This window comes from Chiroxiphia lanceolata, chromosome 22, assembly GCF_009829145.1.
Source record: "Chiroxiphia lanceolata isolate bChiLan1 chromosome 22, bChiLan1.pri, whole genome shotgun sequence".
Lineage (NCBI taxonomy): Eukaryota > Metazoa > Chordata > Aves > Passeriformes > Pipridae > Chiroxiphia > Chiroxiphia lanceolata.
The window spans coordinates 4009779-4035864 of NC_045658.1; the positions used below are offsets into that span (position 1 = coordinate 4009779).

At 42.6% G+C, this 26086-nt stretch overlaps 1 protein-coding gene and 1 long non-coding RNA gene across 10 annotated transcripts in view; one reads left to right on the top strand and one right to left on the bottom strand.

Annotated features, from left to right (window-relative positions):
• KIF1B (kinesin family member 1B) overlaps positions 1 to 26086 on the bottom strand; it is an 86689-nt gene that overhangs the window by 20926 nt on the left and 39677 nt on the right. For 5 of the 9 annotated variants that reach the window (XM_032708917.1, XM_032708914.1, XM_032708916.1 and 2 more), the window contains 11 exons: positions 13861 to 13954; positions 12947 to 13095; positions 12182 to 12360; positions 11084 to 11221; positions 10120 to 10368; positions 4644 to 4762; positions 2870 to 2955; positions 2622 to 2751; positions 2109 to 2268; positions 1429 to 1519; positions 796 to 914 (listed from right to left, as the gene is read on the bottom strand). In XM_032708917.1, the coding sequence (XP_032564808.1) occupies positions 796 to 914; positions 1429 to 1519; positions 2109 to 2268; positions 2622 to 2751; positions 2870 to 2955; positions 4644 to 4762; positions 10120 to 10368; positions 11084 to 11221; positions 12182 to 12360; positions 12947 to 13095; positions 13861 to 13954 (1514 nt within the window). Of the gene's footprint in view, positions 1 to 795; positions 915 to 1428; positions 1520 to 2108; positions 2269 to 2621; positions 2752 to 2869; positions 2956 to 4643; positions 4763 to 10119; positions 10369 to 11083; positions 11222 to 12181; positions 12361 to 12946; positions 13096 to 13860; positions 13955 to 17190; positions 22094 to 26086 lie in introns of those variants that run through there. The other 4 variants (XM_032708920.1, XM_032708919.1, XM_032708918.1 and 1 more) reach the window with 2 other exon arrangements.
• LOC116797416 lies at positions 4854 to 7878 on the top strand. Its single transcript, XR_004360652.1, has 3 exons — positions 4854 to 5035; positions 6330 to 6643; positions 6747 to 7878. It is a non-coding gene; the product is annotated as an uncharacterized LOC116797416 (long non-coding RNA).

Consider the following 26086-nt stretch of genomic DNA (forward strand, 5'->3'; position numbering starts at 1 on the left):
ACACACCTGCACTTTTGTATATACAAACTCATTTTTGTCTCTAAAATTATCCTCACAATTCTCTGAAGACAGGTGAATACCACATGCCAGGAAAAGAAGTGGACTCAGCCCACTAACCTATGTCCTTTTTCTGTTTTAACTTCACCAATCCTAGATGTCAGTAAAAATAATAAATAAAAAAATTACAACCTCCAACAGCTCTACCCCCGTTCTGCACTGAAAAGTTCAAGAGGTAACAAGCATTTCCCAAAATAACTTTAGGAAAAGGAACAAGCCTTGGCTGGCATTTCCTCTAAAAATCAGCCTCTTCAACAGGCTCCTCCCTTAAGCTCTGAAGACAAGGATGAACAGGGGTCCTTTCCCTACTCCCAAAAATTCAAATGCTTGGCAACTTTGGCAGTAACATGTCAAAGGGTTGAGAACCTTTTGTTTTCCCCCAGTCTCATCCCTCCTTTTGTCATCCTACCCTTATGCATGAGGCCACTTGCCCTGAGGGAACAATGACCTTGGAGCACTGTGAACGTTTTCCCAGAGCTCACAGATCATGGCTGAGGCTCCCAGTACAATATTCCACCACCAGGAATGGTGGTGGATGCAGATGGATTGGCAGAACAGTGTTTGAGATGGTAGAACAATTCCATCCGTTACCACACTGGGTCTCTCTCACTCACTCTTACCTCCATCAGGAATTCTGCTTGTGAGGGTGTGGCTGTATAATTTCAGGAGCATGGAAAACTGCAGAGCTAACCTGAGCATGATCCCAAACTGCCTTTGTGCCAGAACAGTGACCACTACCTGTTGAGGTCCTGTCCTTGCAGGTGGAGGGGATGCTGCTGGTAATGCCCAAAGACCTCAAAGACAATGGGTTTTGTTTTGATGTACTCCACGAACGATTCCGTCACTTCCACAGCGATCTGGGAGGCAAAGGAGGGAAGAAAATGAAACATTCAAAAAGGAAGTATTGCTCATAGCACTTAGTGTCCCTCACAATAAAAGCACCTGCATTCCTTTTTGGTTTAGGCATTAATTCTACTCTCTGATGAAGGAGAAAATGAAAGCCCCAGCATCAGGCATTTCAAATGGGAGGAGGCTGCACATAACCAAAGGATTACACAGTTCATAAAAATAGGTATATTCAGTTCATCTGAGATCATGGGCACTGCTATTCACACATATGTTTTATTTCCTGAACTCCAGACTGTTCTCATTGCACATCCTGGAAAGGAAACAGAGATTTCAATGGCAGGAAGCAGGGGTGAAAATGAAGAGTTAAATCTGCCCCACAGAATCATTCTGTATTTTGTTTTCCATCGGGGATTATATCATCCACCTGATCACTCCTCTTACTGTCTGCTCTAAATAACTCCCCTTGCCTTGAAGGAGAGACACACAGCTGCACAGTCACCCCTCATGCAAAGCTTCACTCACATTCTGAACGTGGTAGAACCCCAGGGGAGTCCCTCGGCCGTTGTTTTTGAGGGGTTCTGTTGAGAAAGCTTCATCGTGCCGGTGCAGAAAGCTTTTTGAAACAAAAAGTAAAATCAAACAAAAACCAACAACCACAGAACGGTTTAATGAAGATTGCTGTGCTCCGAACCCAACACTGAAAGGAAACCTTAAAATCCTACAATAAATTTATTTTGCTGGAACTTTACAGGGAGCTGAGTGATGGGCTAAAGCCAGGAATACCCTAGCCTTGTAGAACCACAGTTCCTGTACTTGTTTAATGTTTTTATTATTCCCATTTTTTATTCTCTTTCTTAAGAACAGAAGCCAAAGAACACTTGCACTGTTGAGCTACTGATTTACTCAAGGCTCATACAGCTTTCATTCCAACTGAGCTTAGGTACCATCTAGTATTCAATTATGCTTAAAACCTTAAGATATCTCTAAACTACTAATTTAAGAGTCCACTTTGATTCCTAATTCCTTTCTGCACAACTTTATTCCTTAACACCTGCTAACACAAAGCAGGGAGCAGGGATTCCAGTAACTCACAAGGTGTTTTTCTCTGCTGTGAAAAGCTCTCCATCAGACCCTCCACTGCCCATTGTTCTTTGCTCTATCAAACCATTAATTGCCTGATGTAAATAAGGACAAATTCTTACTTGAACTGGCAGAAAATATCTGCATATTCGGGCAGGATGCCGCTGGCCTGGAGCACTGTCACCCGGAAGGTGAACACACTGCCCAGCTTCAGGTGGTCACCAATCTCCTCAGTGAATCCTTCCAGAGTCATCTTCCCATCCAAAGTGGCCGACTTCAAGTCTTAGGGACACACAAACAACCCATGTGAAATCACTTTTTTTCTTTTTTTTTTTTTTCTCCTCCTCTCTTTTCTTAAATTATTCCTTCAGAAACAGTTTAGTCCCATCACATTTTTTTTTCTTTTGAACCCTAATAATTTACTGATAATCAAAAGATCCAAACACCCATGCTGTGTTTTTCAGCACAGTTCTTCAAATGAGTAACTCTAGAATCTCTCACATGCAACCCACAGGTTTCACCTCTCCCCAGTTATCAAATTTATGAAGGACACTCAGACCCCCTTTCTGTCACTGACTCAAAGTGTCCCAGATTTCCCTTAACTTCTCCAAAACTACCACATATTTCTTGCTTACCCAGCTCATTCATTCTGTTGATCTCCTCTGGAGGAGTGGTAACCTCTGAATTCTGTCCTTGCCCTTCCACAATTCTTAATTCTTCCAGTGACAGCCCAGACCGAGTCATTGCAACTGAAGAAAAATCACTCTGAAAAATCAAATGAATTGGCTTGTAACAAACTCCTGCAGTTTCTCCTTCTTTCCCTACAACACAGATTCTTTATTTATAAGCACAAGCTACTACACTCAATTCTAAGACTTCTTACCTTATCAAAGTATTCATTGTCAAAGGAAATTTTAGCTGTGCCAGACTGTCGGATACCAGATCCATAATCTGGGGCTTCTTCATCAGCTAAAAAAAACAGGGGAAAAAAGATAAATAAGTGATGGGGAGCAGAGTCACTGAAATGGAAATTCTCATTAAAATGGAAACCAGTCCAGGGAGCAAAAAAATGACAGGTTGGAGTCAGTGATGGAAAAAATCATGTCAGAAATCTACCCATCATCAACTCCAGCGTGGAAAAACCACAAGACAAGTTATGAAGTTTCATTACGAATATACTTCAGAGAATTTTAAATGCAAACCAACTTTAGTACTCATTTTGATTATTTATTTACTTCTGGTTATGATACTGAGGTAAATTAACCCCGATCTGAACTGCCACCTCAACTCCTGCAGCCCTGAGCTCAGCAGTGACACCAGCAAAGCTCCCCCAGCACATGCTGGAAGTCTGAAAGGCAGATCTGTGCACACAGGCTGCCCATTTAACCTCCTCCTCTTCATGGAGAGCAACAACAACAGGGCCTGGTTAAATGCCAGGGATTTCTTCCACACTAGAGGCATGTTTTGTGGGAGAAATCCCAAGATTCTGAATGTGTTCCAAAGCTTTGCTTAGGGACCAAATAATGCCATGGTCCTTTTTCAAGAGATGTCCCCCCATTTAATTTCTATTAGCCATGGTGTATTCTATTTATTTGGATGGATAAATAAAGTATTTATTTGGAAATGTTCAGTCAATTCTAAGGAGACCAAACCAAACTAGAAATGAGTCTTTTGAGCACATTAAAACAGATTTTAAGTCACTTGCTTTAATCCCTGCCAGAGTGATTCTTATACATCTTCAGTGTGAGATTTCATTATAGGTTCCCATGGAGAATGAAGCTTCCAGGGTTACCCTTCCTAAACAAGAAAGAATTGCTGGCAGTCGGCCACTGCTGGAAAGGACAAATTCTGGGAAGGATGTGTGCTCTGCCCAGCATGGGTAAGGCATGGCTGACCACCAGCTAAGCCCACCTCTCACTGAACAAGTGTAAAATATCAGCAACTCACTAGTGAGCTGCAGCTCATCTCACACATCCAAGGGCACTTACCATCCCAGATATCCACCCTTCTCCTCTGGGAAGTTGGGAATTAAGCAGTGTGTTAAAGCAGTTTCTAAGTCTCAACACTTTTAGAGAGGCAATGAAGGGGAAAACTGCTGCTGGTTTCTGTTTATATTGTGCTGAAAACTGTCATTTCAGCAACTTCTTCACCTGCTCTTGTCAGACACTGGAGAAGCACATTTCAGAGAGTTATTTAAGAGGACAGTTGGAGCACAGCAAAAATTTGGTACATTTGACTTTGCTGCCAGTCACCACAACTATCAAACTTCCAGTACCCTTGTCCACTATTTACACAGGGTGCAGGAAAGAAGAATCTTTGGTTTATTTTTAGTTTTTAGTCTCACTGAACCTAGTTAGCTCTTTCACTGTCCTAAAAAACAGTGTTGCAGTAGTTGCCAGGTATGAACTTCAGTGGCCAACCCCATCCCTTCACAGTCTGATCAGCAGCATTATTCCAACATTTATTTGAGTTTGGTCCATATGATGACATAACAAATGACATCAATTGAAAAGCGAGTTAACAACAGGGAGCGAGTGTTCTCTGCAACACGAAAATCCAGTTGGAGTACAGAAGGTTTGATTTGTTTGGCTGGTTTTTGAAGCTGCAGCAGTTCCCAGTGGCAGGAGCTGCCCCAGGGAGCTCTCAGAGTGTCTCACCTGCAATGGCCTGAACTGCCACGCGCAGGAACCCTCGGACCTCTCCCTTCTCACTCACAACAGCCACTCTGTGGATCAGGGGCACCGGGTACAGCAGGTTGCTCAGGTACACAAATGCTCTGGGAAGGGAGGAAGGAAAACACAACCAGCATTAGGCAACGATGCACAAAACCAGGCTGCAGAGTTCAGTTGGCTACTGGGCCACTCAGATCTCCAGACACTCCATCTCTCAGACCTGCAGGAGGTCCTGGGTCCATCCTGCCCACACAGGGCCAAGGGCAGCCACAAAATACTCTAAACTGAGCTCAAAATGCTCACTGAAGACACAGGGCTCACATTAATGAGCTACAAACATATAGAGAACACAATTCTAGATGATGGCTGTATGGAAGGTAATTGGAGATGCACCACAGTTGTGAATGGAGCTGTTAACAAGATGGTAGAATCTACTAGAGAACTACTGATTATAAAGAATTGCATGTTGTATTATATATTATATGTACATATGTGTATTAATATATATTATGTATTGTATTATATATGCACTGTATATTGTATTATGTTATACTTACATATATGTATGAATATGTCTTATGTATTGTATTATATATGTACTGTATATTGTATTATATATTATACATACATATATGTATATGTCTTATGTATTGTATTATATATGCATTGTATATTGTATTATATATTGTATGCACATATATGTATGTATATGTATTATATATTCTATTACATATATACTGTATATTGTATTATAAAGAATTCTCCACCGAGGTAGTTTGAAGTGATAAATTAAAAGGGAATTGATCTACTCAAACAGCCTCAAATTTTTACTGAACATATAAAACCCCTCTTTTAAAACCAGACTGACAATGTTTTCTCTCTTCTATATTCCTCTGGTAACACTGTATGCAGAATAGTCAGAATTCCCCCAACAAACCATAAGTCAGCACTCAGGTTTCTTGGAAGAGTCACCGAGTGTGCACACAGTGGAAGACTCTCAGTCTTCAAAGCTAAACCTCTTTAGGAGCATTATATTTATTTCTTTAAAAACCAAAATAAAACAAAGACCAAAACACCACAGCAGTACTCTGGAGCAACCACTCAGGAATTCCAGTCTACAAAAGGAAAAGCAGCATTTAGGCCCACAGGTGGATGATCCTGCCAGACACTAACTTTTAAAGTTATATACAAGCAGGGTCTATTTTGGAACAATAAGTTAACCAGTTTAATTGTATAGATTTTAATTAAAAGTCAGACTAACTTCTTTAACTAAGTTATTTTATGTTCCTGCAATGAGCTGCAGAAGTTTCTGAAGTGCCACACTTCAGTGGGATTGGTCTGAGCAAAACATTAAGTGTTGAGAAGCCCAACAAGGCAGGTAAAGAACAGCTCTCAACAAGGGGAAATGAAAGCCTTAATTTATTCATTAAGTGACCTGTTTCAGAGTTCAGAAAAGTACTGAGATGCACAAAAGTTTAACCAATACTTTTGCCAGCCATGAAATTTAAAGTGACTAATTATGTAATTTTAGTCAACTTATGCACGTTAAATTATACTAAGCATCAGTAATCTGTTCAACTAATTCCCTTCTTGCAGTTCTTTTTATTAGTCTTTAGCATTGCATTTAATTAATTCCTCTAATTTGTAACTGTTATTGTTTAACATTCCCAGGACAGGTCCTGCATGACCAAAGGGAAGTGCTGCTCCTTGGGAACGTTCACGTGCCAGGATGAATTAATTCTCTGGGAATGATAAGGTGGTCAAAGAGGTGTCAGTTGTGAACCGAAGACACAGAAATAATGCTACTAAAAAACCAAAGTGGTGACAAAATGCATTAGAGAAGAGAATGATTAATAAGGCTACAAAAGTAGCAAAACAAAAAAAATGAAGAAAACCATACGACAACAACAACAGAAAAAACAACTGCAACGTAACACTTCACTAAGATTAGGATTTAATTCCTTTTCAGTCTGCTCCAAAGTGAGGTAAGCACTGGTAAAGCAGGGGAAGGGAGAAGAGACTAAATTTAAAGTAGCAAAATGAGAATTTTATTTTTTTTTTCCTCTAAGATATCATTTTCATTTCCAGCTTTGACATTTCAGGTGATGCTCATCTGAGAAAGCAGATGACTCCAATTGTACCAGTTGGAATTGCTGACTTGGACTGGCTCAGGGATGGAGTTCAGGAAGGGATGTGGTTAATTGCTGAACACAAAAAACACACCCTGTTTGAAAACCACATTTCAAGCCAGGGAGAACAGACATTTCCCAACAGGAAGGAATCCAAAGAGCCTTGCACTGATGTGCCCAGTGAAAGGGAGTCTCACTAACTCCAAGAGTCAGGCACCACAGAAGCCTTCCCACCTCAAACCAAAACTAATGGAAAGTGAAAGCATTCCCTGCATGAAAAACAAAAATACCTGTTTATTTGCATGGCAAAAGTTCTGAAGCTGCTGCTCAACATGTGACAGCCAAAGCACTCAGCTGCAGTAACAACTACAACGTGACCATCCCAAGGAAAAAAAAGCTATTTCTCCTCTTCCTAAACTTCCCTCCATCCAGTCACTCAGTTCGCTGGAGTCATTTTGACTTGGACAAAGAAAAGCACATAATGCAAGAAGTTTTAAGCTTCCTGTTTGTTGGTGAAAATGCTGGATCCCTTCTATGGGAGGGAGAGCAACTGCACACGGGCTGGACCAAACCAGAGCTGGTTCCTGCAGCAACACTGCTCCCAGTGCCATCCCATCTGCTGCAGCACGAGGCAGTGCCAGGTCAGGAGGGCACGAAATCATAAGGTTCTCCTCCTCCTCTTCCCTCATCCAGGAGGATTCCCACTCCCCAAACATCCCCTAAGTGTCCCCCTGCACCTTAGCCCAGCAGACTGAAAGAGGGGAGCTGGATTAGCAGAAAGATTGGTGAGGTAGAATGGCATACTCACAACAGAACTAGAAATTAAATTTAACAAACACGATTTTTTTAAAAGAACCAAAACAAAAACAACAGAACTCAGAATGATGGCGGATATTTTTAAAATAAACACGTCAAGGTTTAAATGAAATACCCCATAGTCCTCTCCCACCTCCCTTAAAAACAGAGCAAATGCTTGATATGTCACACCATAAATAGAATCAGCCTTAAAGACAGCCCAGCATGCCAGAAGAGATGGCTAAAGGGACCAGCTCTTTTTTTCCTTTTCTTTAGAAGTTACAAATAAAAGACAGTCATAGCACAGAGAGAGGAAAAAAAAATAACTGTGATGGCCAAGGAGTTGAGTAACTACATGATCCACTTCTCCTCTCCTTCATGACCTGCACTTGTTATTGCTGATGAAACCCCCAAAAATATTAAAAATCATTTTACTTGTCCTACACATTCTACAGCATATGGCCCAGTAAACAGTTGGAATTCAGGGTTTGTTATAAACTGAACCTTGTGCTCAGGACAAGATCTGTGCAGATGGACACACCCCTGGTCCTTGCAAGTCACTGTTCAAAAGTAGAATTCTCACACTGGAAGACACTGAGGACTCAAAATAGTTCCTATTCAGTGGTGCTGGACAGTCTAAAAGCAGCTTTCTGCTGACAGAATGGGCACAACAGAAGAACAGGAACAGAAACAGAATAGAAACCAATAACTGGGGAAAAGTCCCTCAGCTCTCTACCCAGACAATCCAAACTCAGCTCCATTCTTCAGTACAACTCCCAGCTCAGTTTGTGCAGCTCCCACCCAAAACTGCTGCAGCTCCATGTGTCTGTCCATGGAGACAGAGCTCAGAATTCCCTGTAAAACAGGGAATGGGAAGCAACTTGTGCCACTGCCAGGAAGCACAACCGTTCCCATTTTACACTGTATTTGCTCAGCTTGTGTTGTGCTTCCTGAGGAGTTTGTGAAATGAGGATGAATAGCCCAACTCTTTCCCAAGCTCTGAAGGAGCTCCAGGAGCACAGGCTGTGGATGCCAAGGCAGGGGCAGGGAAGCAGCCCTGGGCTTTAATGAGCTGACAGTCACCCCCAAACAGCTCACATGGCTTTTCCCAAACTGACTCCCAACCTGAATCAGATTAACCTGAAAGAATTACATCTTATAAACCACATTATCAGGCGTTGCACGTAAGGGCACAAATTCAGAGGTCACACGGGACTAATGCAACTTCTGGCAACTTTAGCAATTTTTGTTTCAAAAACTAGATCCAGGATGTTCCAAGCCCCACTCCAGATGAAGTCTGAGGTTTGGCAACACAGCTACACTGATCTAAAAGCTTGATCAAGACCAGCAAACTCAATCCCTCCTTTTCACAAATAATGCAGTCAAGTTTCCTGCACTTGAGGCAACTGCACCTTTCTGCTCGTGAAGTGTTTCCTGCCCACAGGCACAGAGAAGGACAAAGCCAAGCTCTGGTCCCTCCTCCTTTGTTCCTCCCTTCCACTGGCCATGGAGCCTTTTTTTTGTACCACACCTGTGGCAAACATCCCCCTCTCCCTGCTTTAACCAGGACTTTGGCTCACAGGGGAAGCAAGGAAGCACAAAAGCATCACTGGGGGAGTGGGAAGCAGCAGAGAGAGGAGCCAAGCCACTAAATAAAAATATTTCTGTTTCTTGTCATGAGAAACATGTTTTAGCAAGACTATTAATGAAGAAACAGGGCAAAGTACTACATTTTTTTAATGCAGCTTGCTGTCCTGAGGGTCTACACCACAGACTGAGGTCTGATAATGCCCTCATTGTTTTTAGACTGGCAAACTGGTTAATACATGAAGCAAACCTGCTTCAGAAATTCAAGCACAGTGCCTTGGGAAAGTGCTGATAAACACTCCCAGCCAGCAAATTGCAGTGATGATGACCTTTCACTAGGTAATACTGGCCACAGAGAGTCAAACATAATCTGGGAAGCCAAATCATCTCGGAGAATACCCTTTTCCTCATCCAGAAAGGACCATTCTTCTTTCTCCTCATGCCACCTTTTCTCTTCATACGCAGAGGATGTTAAATGTGTTTTCAAAAAAAAAAAATGGATTTATTGGACTGGACTTAAAGACTTTCCACCATACTCAGGTTCTCTTCTACATGAGAAAATGCCATCCTACAATTCTATCCCAGTGATCCTGTGATGGCTGAGTAGAGAACTCCCTGAATGATGTTTAAATCCTGCACAGAAGCAAACCCAGTCACCCTACATTGCAACAGTTCTCTAGAAATAGATTTACTCATATTGTTGCATCTAAGGGTTATTTTCTCAATTATTATTTAGGTCTATATGGGAATTTAAAACTTATGACATGGGAACTAATGACATGACATGGGAACTTAAAACATCACGTTGGACTACACTCATTCTCTGGCCATTCCAATTCATGGATATTTTGGCTAGACTGACAGATATTCTGTGTAGCACAAGGTAAAGCCATTGCAGTCTGCAGCAAGAGCTGGTCCCTTTTGGCCATTCTCAGAGGAACCTCACCAACCTTCCCACTAAAATGAACCAGGGGGATCGGTCGTAAAACGGGTCGCGCCCATCATTGAAGAGGTCTGATCCCTCCTCAGTTCCCACGTCGGAGCCAGTGTCATCCACAAAGGCCTCATCATCAAAGTCCTCCATCTCATCCTGCTGCTCATCAGCCAGTTCAGTGATGTCGGAGTCGGCCGTGGAGAAAGTGGGGGAGGGCGTGCGGTCGGCAAGGCGCTCGTTCACGCAGCCATGGAATATGGGGGAGCTGGAACCAGCCAACGGACACCGACCGGGGCCAGGGGAAAGAAGAATGTTCATTTAACAGCTGTTTGTTGCCATCAGCACAGAGACCACCTGAACAACAAGCAAAGGCTTCAAACCACCTGCACCGCCACGGAACGCGAGGGGAGGGATTCGCCAACAAAGTCGGGGGAAAGAGTGTCCTTGAACGGAGCAGGAAGCAAATGGAAAAGGAATGTCAACATAAAGACCTTGAGAGCACATCCATTTAAAAGAGCTACAACTCTTATTGCCAACACAGCATTTCTGCAAATCAAAATATTGCAAAGGTGCAGCCAACATCAGGAAATATCAAAGAATCCCATCAGATACTTCCCTAGGGAATGACCAAACTATTACAACCACATATGTAAGTAAGACCCTGGGCCACTTTTCCCGTGTTCTTCACATTCTCACAGCTCTGCTCCAGCGACTTTGGATAGAATTTAGCTGGCTACATTCTTTTAAATAAACTTGTAACTTACTACGGGTTCACTCCAATCAGAATCCACCAGTTCACACCAGAACTGGCAACACTCCAGAGAGCATTTTCTACTCTCCACTGTATTTTAAGCCTCTGAGAAATCCCTGCAGGACAAAACACACGAGTGACACAGAGGCCACACAGTTCATAACCACATCTTGAGCCAGGGCTCCCCCAGGAGTGGGCAGTGCAGCAGCAGTGAGGGTGTGGAACGTACCTCCCGACGAGCTTGAACCAGTGGAAGCGGTCGTAGAAGGGGTCGCTGCCCGTCATGGTGCTCTCGCCCTCGTCCTGGCTGTTGGAGGCCATCTCCCCAGCCCTGTCGTACATCTCCCGCATCAGCTCCAACCGCTGCCTGCACACGGGAAAGCAGCAATGACAAACTGAGGAGAGAGCGGAGCGGAACGAGCAGGGAACACCAAGTGAGGTAACGCCGACTTCAACTGAACCAAACTCAGAGGCTGCACCCTAAGTTTGGGTGCTGCACTGATGCCCTGAGGTGTTATGGATTCGGGGAAAAAACTTGTAGGCAAGGTCACTGCAGAGCTCACAAAAATCATGGATTTCAACCCAACCTAAATATTCTTCTTTTACATCTAATTCTGGCAGATTTTTTGCTTCCTTTTTTTTTTGCAACCAACCACGTTGCTGAGGAATTTCGGCAGCTCTTTGCATTCCACTCCAGAAATGTTGGCATTTTGATTCAAAAGTGAGTGGATTCCACTGCAGACCTTTTTTCATTTATCTATTTATTTATTTAATCGAAGAGAACAAGTGTTTCACACTGCAAGACCCTTTGTCTGGAAGTTATTAGTAGGAAAAAGTTCTTCAGTCAGTATTTAGAGGACAGAGAAAAGACAAATGTCATTTACACGTGTTGGAAATAATTCAGATTAGTCAGAATTTGTGTAGCTTCCACAGAAACAGAATCTTCTTCATTTGAGCTTTTTATTATAAATTATGCCCTTAACTACCAGGTTTTATAAAGCAGGTGGCAAGGGTATTGTTGCAGTGAAAGGACTGTAAAAAAAGAATTAATGCAGAGAGAAGAGCTGTGATGAGCCTTATTAGATTTAAAAAATAAAATCTAACCTCAAATTACAGAAATTAAATGTGAAGGTGAGGTGAGATGCTGGAGAACAAGTGCACTCCTTCAAAGAATCTAGAAAGCTGGTATTTAAGACATAGAAAGTTGGCATCTGGGAGGATACAGAGGAAAAATAAGAACAATGGAGAAGGAAAGGCAAGGGGGGAATTTTTTCAGCCAAGTTCCTTGGACATAAGGAATTTTTTTTGTCCAGTAGTGTTTACATACTTGAGTTTTTCTAAGGACCAGTAATGTGTTGCTCCATTCTTCAGATCCTGGACTTCCACAGCCACCACAGTCCGAGGGAAAGGTCGGTTGTCCCGGGTCTTCTCCAGCTCTGTGGGCAGCAGCTCCGGAGGCAGAGGGGAGTAGAGGGTGTCTGTGAGCAGGACAAACTGAAACTGCACCTGGATGGAAAAGAAACATCACTTCAGTCCTGAGAAGTCACATACTGGCATCACAAAGGCACAGACAAAGCCATGATGAGGCCAGTTTGACTTGCAACTCTATGAACAGATTCAGGGGGGTTTTACGTCACTTTTTTTTTGTCTCAAAATGGCAAAAAATCTGTTTTTCAGCTGAGGACACACATCTTGCTTTTGCTGTCACAGCTAGCAGAGGTCTGAAAACTACAGACCCAGCACATCCTGCAGCACCCACTGCTCTTGGAAAGAGGAATGACCACAGGAAGGTGAAAGCAAAAAGGAAAATACAGGGCCCAGGGGAGATGGACATGAACGTGTGTTTATGGCAATGGCAGGAACAGCAAAAGGGAAAGGAAGGAGGGGAGAATGGATCAGCCAGACTGGCATGGGATGTTCACTCAGCCACAAGCCTGAAACAGAGACTCATAGTTTTCCAAACTCTTTTAAAGCCCAAATTAATAAGCAAGAGACATAACTTTGAAGAGCACAAGAGGAGCATTTGAAGCAGGATTACACAAGCAAAACTGATGAGTCAGAAAATTCAAAAAGCTGCTCTGCATGTCCCCACCTTTTTCTTTAACTCTACACTGATTGCATTGGCTTCTTTCAGATACACTGCATTTCCCCAGAGCTGGTCCCTCAGGGAAGTGAACTGGTGGAATTTCCATTTCCTGAAAGCCCACTGGGCCAGTTCGTACTCGTGGCGTGTCCAGGGCACTGGGGAGAGCAAAGAAACAGAGAAATAAAACACTGTGGCTTCACCTCAAAGCCATCACAGGCAGCATCTAATGCTCCTGCTGACTGTGTCATCAAGTTCTCAACACTTTTTCTGGAAGAAGAGAAAACAAAACCCTGCATTTTCATTATTCAGTGAGGAAAAACTGGATTCAAACTTAGTAGTGGAGCTTAATGATCAAGTAAAGGAGATTTGGAAGAGTAGAGGAAACAAAATGAATTCTACTCCTATTATTTTAAGTTATTTTACAATTATTAAAGCCAAAACCTGAAACTGTGGAATGAAAGCAAGTATTATGGGAATAATAAACTATTTATTGTCCAGAAATTGAATTATACAGACATGTCACAGAATGCTGAGAACTCCTACCAAGGAAGAAAAAAACCCTTTCAAAATCAAAACAAGGAAACAAAGGCAACAGTGTTATTTTGGCTTAAGACATCTGAACTCTGTCAGTGCCAAGAAGAGAGAGATTCCTTCAAATTCAAGACCACCAAACCAAAGCTTGAGGTTAAACTAATCCAGTTTACACATCAACTGAATTCGGGGATGTGTTCCTGCTCTTCACGTGGAACTTATCCCATAAATAGGTATTTTAAATCTTTATGCTGTGAGGATTATGGATCAAGAAATCAAAGTGATTTTGCAGCTTTCCAGAGCAAGTTTTCTGTCTGTTGCAAGAGATGCTACAGCAACTGTTCCTTTAGGCTTGGCTTTACCCAAATTACTTTTAGCTTCAAACTCACCTTCTTCTTCCTCCTCCTCCTCCTCTGTGGTTTCAGCAGCCAAGGACCGAGTCTCCACCTGCTTCTGCAGGGCCTGCAGTTTACTCTCATAGTCCTGTGGGGAGAGAGGAGAGTCCGTGTAGGAGGACAGACAAAAGCCAGGAGGGAGCTGAGAGAGCCCAACAGCTCAGAGGGACAGACAGACAGGGAGGAAAACCCACACAGAGCCTTCCCCTGCTGCTCCCGGGTCACAACATGCACTGCTGCAGTGCCACCCCCCTGGAAAGAGAGAAGACAGAGCCAAGGCAATTCAGACAGAAGTGCTGCTTTCTAAGATTTACAAGCTCGTTGTGTCTGGAAGAAGAAAATGTTTAGGGTTTTCTTTACGCTAAAGGCTGGAAAAGGGTGATTTTTTTCGGGAAGCTGCTTGCTGCTTTCGGGAAAGTAGGAAAGAGGCAGAAACAGAGAAAAAGTACAGACATAAATGTAAAAGGGGAGGATTATTCACCTTCATTTTCTCAATGAAGATTTAATGGCACCACTGATTTGCCTTTTTACAGAAAAAAAATTAATTTCAGATTTTAGGGGGGGGAGACATTTTGTTTTCAATTAGATTTTCCCCATGGCATGTAAGTACCACTCTCTCACATGTGTATTTAATATATCAGAAGATAAAATACCACCCCTGCCCTGGCAGAGAAGTCTGTGCAGTGGCTTCCCCACAAGAAACACTTCAGCAACACCTTCTGGTACAAGAGCATTTTCTTCCTGTTCTGCTTTATCATGCCTTGAAATAAGTGCTACTATAATCTAATGAGCCTTTAATTATTTGCTGGTAAAACAAACACAAATCAGAACAGACACAGTCACCGTGCTCCTGGTCTCAAAACCTACCTCACTACTGTATTTTGTTTTTTTAAGATAAACCTTTGGCATACATTAGACAAATTAAACTGGTTTCTCAAGATTTTTATACAAGAGTTGCAACAACAATTCACTAAGAGTGTTTACAGAGTCCCTGAGGGGAATTCTTGAAGCCACTCATCTTGTATTCCAACCTTCCCTCTTCCACAGCTCCAAATCCTAAAATTCCTCTGCAACACCCAGTTTGCAGCAACACATTCTTAAGTCTGAGAGCTACAGAAGAAAAGCTTTACATTTTCCTCCCATTCTATATAAGCATCTCACCTAAACAGCTGCATCACTGGGTTTTGTACAGCAAGTTGAGTATTTAACACAGCCACGATGGGGCTGCAGCAAATTTAACCCAGGGTCAGGCAGAAAGGCCTTTAGACTCTATTTGGAAAGGAGAGAAACCTCAAGGACATTCCTTTTGGTTTACAGGTAATATTTTCTGGAGGCAGTGTTAAGGAAGGGTGGCTGTGCCCTTTGAAAGGGCAGGATTTTCAACACCATGAGTTCAATAATCTTTAGGGACAGAAAAGTGAACTCAAAAGCCTTTGAGGGCTGCAGTTTAATTTTCTAATTTCCTCTTGATTTTGGCTAAAATGCTCTTTCTTTATTTGTGTCTGTTCCCTTCCCTAAGTTGGCTACTTACTTACACTGGAAGTAACCTCAGCCCAGCAGCATAAAAACTGGAAACAAAACAAACACCTTTCCTTTGATATTCCTTCTGAAATTCCTAGTGATTCACCAGAAAACTATTCTAGACTTGATGAGGAGTTTCAGACTTATCTACCCTTCTGAAATACCCAGCCTAATCTTAAAAATTCTTTAACATAAAGGCACTTTCTGTGATCTTTTTTTCCCTCCCATTCCATGCAGAAAATGCTATTACTTCTGAAACCCAGACAAAACAAGTCAGATGTGAAGTGACAGGAACAACCTTCTCTCACTTGCAAGGGAAGGCAAAAGAATTTAGTTTCCTGTAATCTGAAGTTGATAATGTCATTTTGAGCAGCTACACTGTAGAAATGAAAAGCTCTTCAAGTAGGGTTATAACAGAACCTTTTCAGATTCTTTTGGAGAAACTGAAAAGCTGCAGAGGGAATGGTCAAAAATCAGGAGTGTTCCACTGTGAAAATTCCACATGAAAAAACCAGGCACATTAAATTCACTCACAAAGACCTGCTTCTGGTCTTCTCTATTTTCAGACTTGTGAGCCAAGTAAGTGTATCTTCTGTACATTTAAATACCTAAATAAATAAATGCTTAACATAAGCAGACACTGTTCATTGACTCCACACCAAAACACTACTTTAAAAAACTAAGTAAAATAATTGAAGTTTGTTTTCCCATAATGAAAAAAAAAAGAAATAGGTACCATTTCCCTAAGCAGGACTGAGGTTGTCTCCTGGCACTCGATGCTGGGTAGTATTTAAAAATGATTGGCACTGAGCAGGAGCTGAAGGGTTGAATTTTGGGCTGGTTCACCCAGAAGGTGCATCGACTGTACAGGGCTTGGTTTGCTCTCAGGACAGACTGGTCACCTCTCCAGGTGAGCTTTTCCTGAGCTGATTAGTGAGAGTACACACATCATTGTTAGTACCAATTAAAGGTGCCTCAACTGCTGGAAAAGGGGAAAAACTGCATCGAGAAGCTGCCCTGGAGGTCCCTGCCCAGACTCCCTGGAACCAAATGCATGCTGTTGTACAGCTCCAGACTGGGTGGCTTCATCAGCTCCATCAGTGTGCAAAAAGGGAATGCAAAGGTTATTTTCCCCATGGGCATGGAAATATCTAAAGCCACGACAATCACGGATTTTGAGAAAACAGGGAAAAAAAAAAAAAGAAAAATCAAAAAAAGACCCCAACCAACCAACAAACAAACAAAACAAAAAACACCCCCACACACTCGGAGTAGGCAAAGCTTTGTAAGAGCAGACTGGACCAGCTGTTAAAGCAGAACACTGAGTACAACAACTGAATTTCTTTGGATATACATGGTGCCTGCCAAGGTACTGCTGTGTGTGATTCCCTCCTGCATTCGAGGTGCACAAAACAGTCCATTTCTTTTGCCTTCAATGAGCAAATAAATGGAGAACAGCCAGCCCCGAGTTTCCTTCCAGAATTTAAATAAACAGCACACAGGATGGTACAATGGGACAGCACTGAAGAGGAGTAAGGCTTGTAGCCCCTTGTGCTATAAAAAGCTCTTTTTTTCTTTTATATTTATTTTAAATAAGCTGTGAGAGGAGACACAGATCTGCGGGGGCTGCTTTCCACACAGCAGCTGAAAAACCAGGGCGGATGAACCTACAAGAATCAGTCTGAGGAACAATTAAAGAAACCTTTTTAACTCTGCTAAAACAATCCCAACCCCAAGATAAAAAAAAACAAAAGCAGGACAAGCCTGCAGTCAAGTTTGATTTCCATTTCACTGAGACAAGTCTGACACTTACAAGAGTATTTCATAGTTTATTGAAAGAGCACTTGTTACAATACAAACCAGTTCTGCTTTTCACAAGGCAGATGCTTGCTCTTAAGACAATCCAAAACTTGTTTTTTTTCCTAAACAATAGACAGATCTGAAAATCCCATTTAATTCAAAGGCAGCTCACTGCTTTCTTTACAGTACAAATGGTTACACAGCATTGATTTCTCATGTGGCAGCTCCTGGAGTGATTAAATGGGAAGTAGCCGAGAAAAATTTCAACATATAAAGAACAAATTTCAACATATAAAGGACAAACAGTGAGGGAGATATTGAAACTATGCTGAATGAACTGATAAAACCAGCATCCCCTAATTTGGCAGATCCCTAAATTCAGATGGCTCGAGAAGGGATGTTGGAGTGGATCTGAGGAGCGTTGCTGAGGTGCATTTCACCCACCCCCCAAACCCACAGGTCCTAAGTGAGTCCTAAAAGATGGTTTCAGAGCCATCACCAAGGCACAGGTGGATCCCAGCCAGCTGTCAGAGCACACAGCTCTGCAGCACTTGGCAAGGCAGCTCAGCCTGGGAGAACAGCACTTCCCCCCTGGATGCCACATTCCCATTAACCTGAAAGCCTTTTCACACAGATTGTATGGAAGCAGCTGTCTCACCGTTCATTAACTCCATTAACAGGGCGTTGGAGTGAGAGCTGTGTGTGTTTCTGAGGAGTGCAAGGAGATCCACAGTTCTCACACTGCTTCCCTTATCAGATGAGGCACTGCACTGTTAATTAATATCAGTTTCTTAAATATCCTCCTAAAAAACAGGGAAAAAAAGGCTGCTTCCTCAGAGCAGACAGGACTCCATTCTGACACTGACTGTCCTTTTTCTGCTTTGTCAAATCATACAACAGAACAAGCAGGGTTGTTCTTCTAGTGTTGCATTAACAGTGGGGTGAGACAGACTGATGGCAACCTACTGCTCACCAGCACCACTCAGGCATTCACAGAGAGTTCTTCTCAGGTTTTTAAGCTGAAATAGGTTGGCACAAACATTTTAGTGTCTAGCATTAAGGTACACCAAGTAGCAGGAGTTTTTAATCTCATGTCAGTACGAGTAGTTCCATGGATTTCAGAGTCACTCCATGCTCAATCACGTGGTGATTTCATCCAGGTAGCCCCAACCCTCCCCAAAATGGGACACGAGATAAAATGGGTTTGGTTTTCTCTCCCACAGCCTGTCCTGGGCAGGCTGACTCTGCTTGGCTCCTGTATTCCTAGAGAACTGAGAGGGTTTTCCCAAGCATGAGTCCAAGCCTTTATGAGGATATAAAAGAACCCATGACCCTTGACATGCACAAAAACGAAGTGCAACGCACTGCTAAAACAGGATTCTAAAATAAAGGCAACAGCAGAATATTATTTGCAGCCCAAAATTCATTTGGCAGTTCTGACTCAAGCTCAGAGGAAGTATTGCTCATCTACAAGCCTTCATTTCTTGAAGAATCAAGACATTTTTGGACATGATGCTTTATTTCCTTCGTTCAAGTAGGCCAAAGCATGAGACAAAATGCAAGTTACAAAGCCCGATTTGGACACAAAAATAAACCTGCTGTTAAAAAAACCTCCCTGTTAAAAAAATCTCCCAAGTTTGGGACCAGTTTGTTCTTTTAGGAGTTGGAGGACTGACTTTGTATCTCCTACATCAGGGGCCAGTATCCCCTCAGTAAAACATGTGCAGGGAATTAAGAGCTGACACTTGATTAATCGATATGTAAATGGTGCAGTGGCTGCCAAGGAACAACCAGCACCTACAACATGCACAGCTGAGGCAGGGAAAAGTAGGATAGGACAAAAAAAAGAAAGGATGGAAAATAAGCTTAAGGCACTTGCCACTCACCTACAGCTATGCTGAACCACACACAAGTAACAATTACCAGTAGGGCTTATATCTCATAAAAAAAAATAAGCAACCTCAAGTAAATTCAGGATACTTGTGCAAAACAGCACAAATACACTGCAAAGTGGACCTACCTTACCAAAAGTAAGTGGCCAGTTGTGGTTTTAAAATCTTATTCAAGTTAAATTTAATAGCTAAATAAGTCCTCAGAGATTTAGATTGGCTTATGGTTAAGGCCACAGATTTTCAAAGGTAAGTGCAATTTTATCTTGCACTTCAAGAAACTCAGATAAAACACCTGTGTAATTAAGATTGGGACTCTCCAAATTACATAAAACCCCAAAGCCTATTCCTTAATCAACAGTTTTTCAGTAACTTGCATTTGGAGTGTGGGGAGAAGGAAAATTAATCTTATTTTCTCCTCAAAGCAACCTTCTCCTTTATTAAACAAGTCTTGAATTAGGGTTTAATCCAAGACCAGAGGCACTAACATGAGGTATCACATTAAGATGAAACAGTTCAATTCTCCCATCTTACAGGAGAATTCAGCCAATACAAAGTAGTGATCTATAAATCTTCATAAGAATAACTATTTCAAAAACATCTCCCAGGCTCACGCCCGAGAAAGCTGAAAACATAAAATAAAAGAATTAGCTTTTTGAGTGCACCAGAGTGTTGAAAAATCCTAGTTCCTTTCCACAATCTCAGTATAATAATTAAAAACTATTATATTTAGAGATACAATGGGAATTAGAAAAAGCTTATTTCCAAAGTATTGCTTCAGCAATATATATATATTCTGACATAAACTTCCATTCAGGCAGGTTTAACTGTCACAGCAATTTCATACCAATAATTATGAACTTAAGCAGAAGAAGAGACATCTACTCAGGGAGTAGGACTGTTGTGACCCAACAGCTCTTCATAATTTCTCTATAAAAAAAGCCACATATCTTGTCAGCCGACAACTTTTGGTTTATAGATTATTATCACTATTAAAAATTTGAGTTAAGAGTGGAAAATATTGTTCTGAAGAGCCAGATCAACTTAAAAACAGATGCTCAGTTTCCTCGTTGCTGAGAAAAAGGTCACAAGAAACATTCAATGCTAGAAACTAAATTCCTCTTTTGATTGTCTACGTAAAACAGGGGAGGAAGGAAGCACTTTGTAAGTTCCAGACAATGTTTTCGGCATTAGAAAAATACTTCAAGACACACACATGAAAAAAAATTGGTAAATGAGCTAGCAGGGAAGTTCTCCCCTCCACATCCCTCCCTCCAAGTCTTCTAGTCTATGACAAAAAAAGTTCTTACAATTTTTTTCCCCCCGAATATCCTTCCAATCAACGCTGTTACAATCGCAAGGCAAGTCACATGCAGGGGCCGCGGGGCCGGGCCCTCGTGTTTCGGGGTGAGTTACTCGAGCTCTCCCCGGCCCAGCAAAGCCCCGAGTCCAGCAGGGCCAATCCTGGCTGCTCCCCAACCTCCAGCCAGGATTGCCCCCGCTCCCTCCTCGCCCAGCCTGCTCTGCCCCCCTGATCATACGGTGGTCTCTCTGCCCGCTTTGAGGTTGGGGGCCGAGAACTGGCGCCGCATGCGCGGGGGCGTCACAAACTGGTGACAGTGGTTGTGGCGCTCGGGCGGTTTCGGGGGGGCCCCGTCGGCGCCGCCGTGGCCGTAGGGCTGGCGGTGCTGGTGCACGTGGCGCTTCTGCTGGAAAGTCTGCAGGTCCGGGCTCTGCTGCCCGCCGGGGCAGTGCAGCGACTCCGACGAGCCCGAACTCTGGCGCCTCAAGCTTTTTTGAGAGCCGTTGTTGAGGGAGTTGCTCCTCCAGCGCAGCTGAGGCGACGGCTGCTGCTGGTTGGGCTGGGGCTGTGTGCTCAGCTGCTGCCTGTTAATCTGGATGTTATCCTGGCTCCTCTGGGGGCCATAAAGATTCCACAGCTGCTGCGGGTCTTTAGGAGCAGCTTTGCTTTCCTTCTCTTTGCCTTCGTCTTTGCTCTTATCGTCTTCCTTCGGGATTCGGACCTCGATAACTTCGTCCTCGGTGATAATGATGTGGGTGCCCGGGCTCCAGGAGTTCCTATGTTTGGGATTGCTCTTGAAAGGGAAGCGGGGTTTGCGGTTTTCGGGCGGGATAAATCGGTGGGGCATGTTTTGCCGGCGCAGCTGCTTCGCTATTTCCTGCTGCTGCAGGTTTTTGAACCGAATCTGTTCCTGCCTCATCCAACGTAAGCGCCCGCGTCTGAAAGCCGGGTCACCTGCCATCAGCTGAGAAACACGTTCCTCCTTGGCAAGATCATCGTTCTCGCTTCTCTTTAAGTCATCTATGGGCTTCTTATCCACGTCCGCCGCGCTGGCAGAGTTTGGAGACTTGGCATTAGCTATGGTTGACTGAGCTTTCTCTGGAGACCCTATCAGGGGTAAAACCTTCTCCATTTTTAGCATCTTATTTCTGAGAACTTTGATCTCTTCGTCCTTCATGTTGTTCTGCTTCTTCACCTCTTGCAAAATATCTTCCAATTTGTCTATGTGCACCTTTAGGTCGTCCACATCAGTTATTCCTTTACCGTTGGCCATCACGTCTTCGATCTTCTCGTCTCCAACTCCCACCGTGTCCCAGACATCCCGGGCGACGGCTCGCCACGATTCGCGCTCGTTGGGATCTTTTTTCCCATACATGGCACAAAGCTCCTTCATTTTAACAATGGCCAGGGCCTCAATCTCCTGCCTAGTGTGCCTGAAGTCATTGAGTGCTACCTCATAGCAAATCTCCTTCACAGCCTGAATCTTTAGGTCTGAGATGGTGACCCATTTGGAGTCTTTGCTAAGGCGTCGCCGTTGGGGTATCTGGTACATTTTAATGGGTTCTCGTTTCTTCCCACTGCTGGGGAGGCCACACTTTTTTACAATGGTTTGGAGCTTGCTGGGGGGTAGCTTCTCTCTCAGGGAAGTGATCAGTCTCCAACTCTCCTCACACGATCTCTTGTCCGAATCATCCCCACTATCAGAGTCTGCATCCTTTGGAAAAACAAAAATCAAGAAGTGGCCCCAAAATAACCAAAATTAAAATTGTAAGAAAATGGAAAAGCTAAACAAGAAGTAGCAGGCAAAGAAAACTAAATCAAAAATCAAAATAGAACAAGTGATAAGGAAGTCCCTGAAGACTGAGTGTTAGGGCATTAAAATGTATCTTCAAGAGTCATGGACTGTCAAAATTGGAGCCCTTCACTAAATTAAGATTAACATTATATTTAAAAGTTCTTGTCATCTCAAAACAGCAGATAATCTGAATTCTTCCCTCCCAATCCCTTCCAAAAAAAATCTTTAAACAGATCAACTAAAACCAGGTTCATGATTTTTACAAAAAAAATTAAAACCCAAGTGTAAAAACTGCACTTCACACATGCTACAAAGACATGCACATCCCCTCCACACACATTTGCCTTGGTGACTGCTGTGGCTTCTCTCAGCAAGTCCTCCCCAGGTAGGTGAACACAACAGCCATCAGAGAAGGTGTCATGAGCAGCCAGAGTAAGTCGGGTTAACACTGGTTAGTAACGTTGCACGTGGTTGCAGGGGTGCTCAAGTTTAGAATCCACTTCACTACAACAGCAGCCAGAGAAGTGTTAGACCACAAGGAAAAATGAAACAGAAGCAGCCGAGAGGTTCAATGTTAAAAGGACTGTAAGTGCCACTATGACAGGTGAAGACAGTGGTTCATACTCCAAGACTTGCTACAAGCTAAAAGGATATCCAGAATCAAGAGTTTCAGAGGTGGGTTGTGGTTTGGTTTTTGGTTTGGTTTTGGTTGTTGGTTTTTTTTCCCATTTGGCACCTTGTTGCTTATTTTAAGGAAAAAACCATTATCAGTCTTGTCTGTCCGAAGGATGAATTTCAGCAGAATGCAGAGTAAGGATTTTTTTTTTTTTTTTTTTTAGATTGTTTTAATATGAATTCTCTATTTGATAGCCTTGACTTGTCTTCTTCTCACACCCTAGAGCCTGGAGCTTCCACACACTTGCTAAGCATTATGCGTGTTTTGCTTCTTCATTACAAGTTCTCCACCTTTTGCTAAATGATTTTTACTGAGCAGTGCTTCACGTTTCCATATGCTAGGAATGTTTGTTCAGGTAAACTGCCACCACGAGTTAAGGATATCCATTACTGCTTACTGCAACCAGGAATTAAAGTCAGACCACTCTTCTTTAAAGGATGAGTGAGTTAAGACATCTCATTAACAAGCAAAAAGTCCTATGGATTATCGCGATCCAAAGATCTTCAGCCGTCGGTGTCTAATGAGCCTCTCTCTAACATCCCTGTTTTCCACATGGAGATTTATAATACATGAGAAACCAGGAACAACAACAGCCAGTTACTCTAAAACAAAAGGAAACCCAGGTTACTGACTCAGAACGCCGGGTTTCTGGATTTTAGCCTTCGGGTGGATGACCACGAAGAATGGGGAATACACTGGAATTTGGTTTTGGATGATGAAAGGGGGTGAAGGAAATACTGTTCTGCCCTACAGTCAAGATTCATGTTATTTGAGCTTCTTGTGACTCTTTTGTATTTTTTAGAATTCGTACTAGACAATCAACTTCTGATTTAGGACAAAAAAAAAGCAAAACGCTGGTTTAGCAACAGAATATAAACTCTTTGTGAGTTTACAGCTGACAAAATTTGTGGCCTGAGGAAAGAGCCTCTACCAAACTACATATTGCAGTGGAAACCAAAGGTGCCCTGGAGGAAGAGACTGTGCAGTCTGACCACTCAGGGTCAGACCACCAGACAGGCAAAACATGAACTACTGCAACATTAACTCACGAGTTCCACAGGATTCTGATAGGTTACAAAACTACCACAGAACTACTTATGGGTAAAGCAGGTCTTGGCACCAAAAGCTGACGAAGAGCCACTGTGTCATTGCCCTGAGTGCACTCAAGAGGTCACCCAGACCAACCAGCACAGCTATAAACCCACAGTCCAGTATCAGTGGTCACTGCAGAGCCATCATGGCCCAGAAAACCAGGCAGACCATTTTAGCTCTACTGAACACATTTTCACGTTCTATTTGTGAAATGGAGAACGACTATTTCTACTCCCTAGTCATACTTAGCAAGGCAAATATATTCTAGCTGTGAATTTTGGGGGACAAGAGTTATCATTTATCTTTTTTTTGTACAGCACACCTAACAAATAAACACCCAAATTGGTTGCAATCTCAGCACAAAACCAAAACAATCTGGTAAACAGGATTAGCCAGCTTCTTATATCCCAACATCAAACTCCAATTTAGACCAAGAAGAGTATTTGTATTTCAATATCAGTCTTGTACAGCAGTAAATTAGAGAACCTGATATTGCAGCTGGATATGGCAGCAATGTAATATTTTTAAGGTACACGAGCTGAAATGCATTCCCAGATTTCCCCCTCATTATTCACCTGCTGCTGGAGGGATGCACTAATCCTGCCCATCCCAGGCTCTGCACAGCGACACAGAAATGACAAACTGTGTCAGGAAGTTTTGCTGTCACCTGAAAAACTCTTCCTGAGCACTGTGATGAGCAGGATACTGCTCAGTGACCAAGGATCTCCTCTGACATGATCCCTCACAACTAGGAAAGGTGTCCTCCAGGAATTGCTGATGATGTAGGGTGGTATTCCACCTTTGCCCACTGACTGAAACCAGCCAGAACAAAACAAGCTTGAAGAAAAAGCACCTTTATTGCAGTATTAACCAACCCACTCTCTAAAGAGCCTTCCCTTAATCTGAAGTATTTGGAGAAACAAATTCCCTCCACAGCACTTTATAAACACAGCCTGATTGGAAGCAGCTTTCCCAGACAGCCAATTCCACATCTTTAATTCATACAACAGCTTTGCTTGTGCCTGTCAGCTGAAATTCAAGGGAGGGAATTCCATTACTTGCATCTCATTTGACACATTGCCAGAAGTTACTCGATACTCAGACTGGTTTTATTTCCACACTGAACTGATTTTTGCTGTACTGCTTTCAGCTACCCAAATTTTAACTCTGAAATTCCAGAGATGGAACATCACATTAGCCACATCTTAACTTCCTTTCTGAATTAAGGGTTGCTTTGGTTCAAAGACTGCAGCCACTCCCCTCCATCCAAGAAATTATTCCTTTGTGATGAAATAATTAGAGATGTAGAAGTCTTTAAGTGTGTAATATAAATTTTTTAAAAAAATAAAAATTATGTAGCTTCTTCCTGTGGAAGCCACAGTACTTTGCTCCATTCTGGTTTTGTGAGAAGGGGAACAGTTTATAGCTTAAAGCCCAGCATGCATTAAACCCACAGTTTTCAGTGGTCTCAATTTCCTACTACAAACAAATGAATCACGAGTTTGAAAATTTTAGCAGAATTCAGGCACAACTTCCTCTGTGTTCAGGCTGAAGACAGCCAGCTAAAGCAGGATCTGGAGACTCAAGTTCCTAAAGGAAATCCAGATTTCATTCCTGGGCTTGGCCTTAATTTTAAAATTCACAGGGTGCTTGAAGACTGCAGCAATTTCTATTTGTAATGCACTTCAGGGAGATTTGTTGTGAGGAGACTGAAGCCTTCATCAGACATCATTTATCAGACTTCCTAGTTAAGAAATATGTGGAATGGTGGAATTCCCAGTGTTCTGAAGGAGTTAACATTCCCTTTGCACACTGTTCCCTAGGCATAACCCCACCAGGACCACTAAGACCCTCACAAGGAACTCCATGCAGGGGAGGGAGAAGGGTTAAAACATGCACAATGCAGCAACATTTCCAGACATCATTCCAAAAATACACCTGGTGTATCAATGTTCTAGGAATCTCTTTGGCAGCACAAAATTAGTATGTTCTGGTGGTCCAAGACAAAAATAAAGGCAAACACCCCAAAGAGTAGCAGTTTATAGACTACTGAAAAGGAACTTCAAAAAACACAGGAGCACAAAAATGCCCTTCTTTCAGGTTAACTTGCAAGAAATCCAAACTATCCCAACAAGAATTGATTA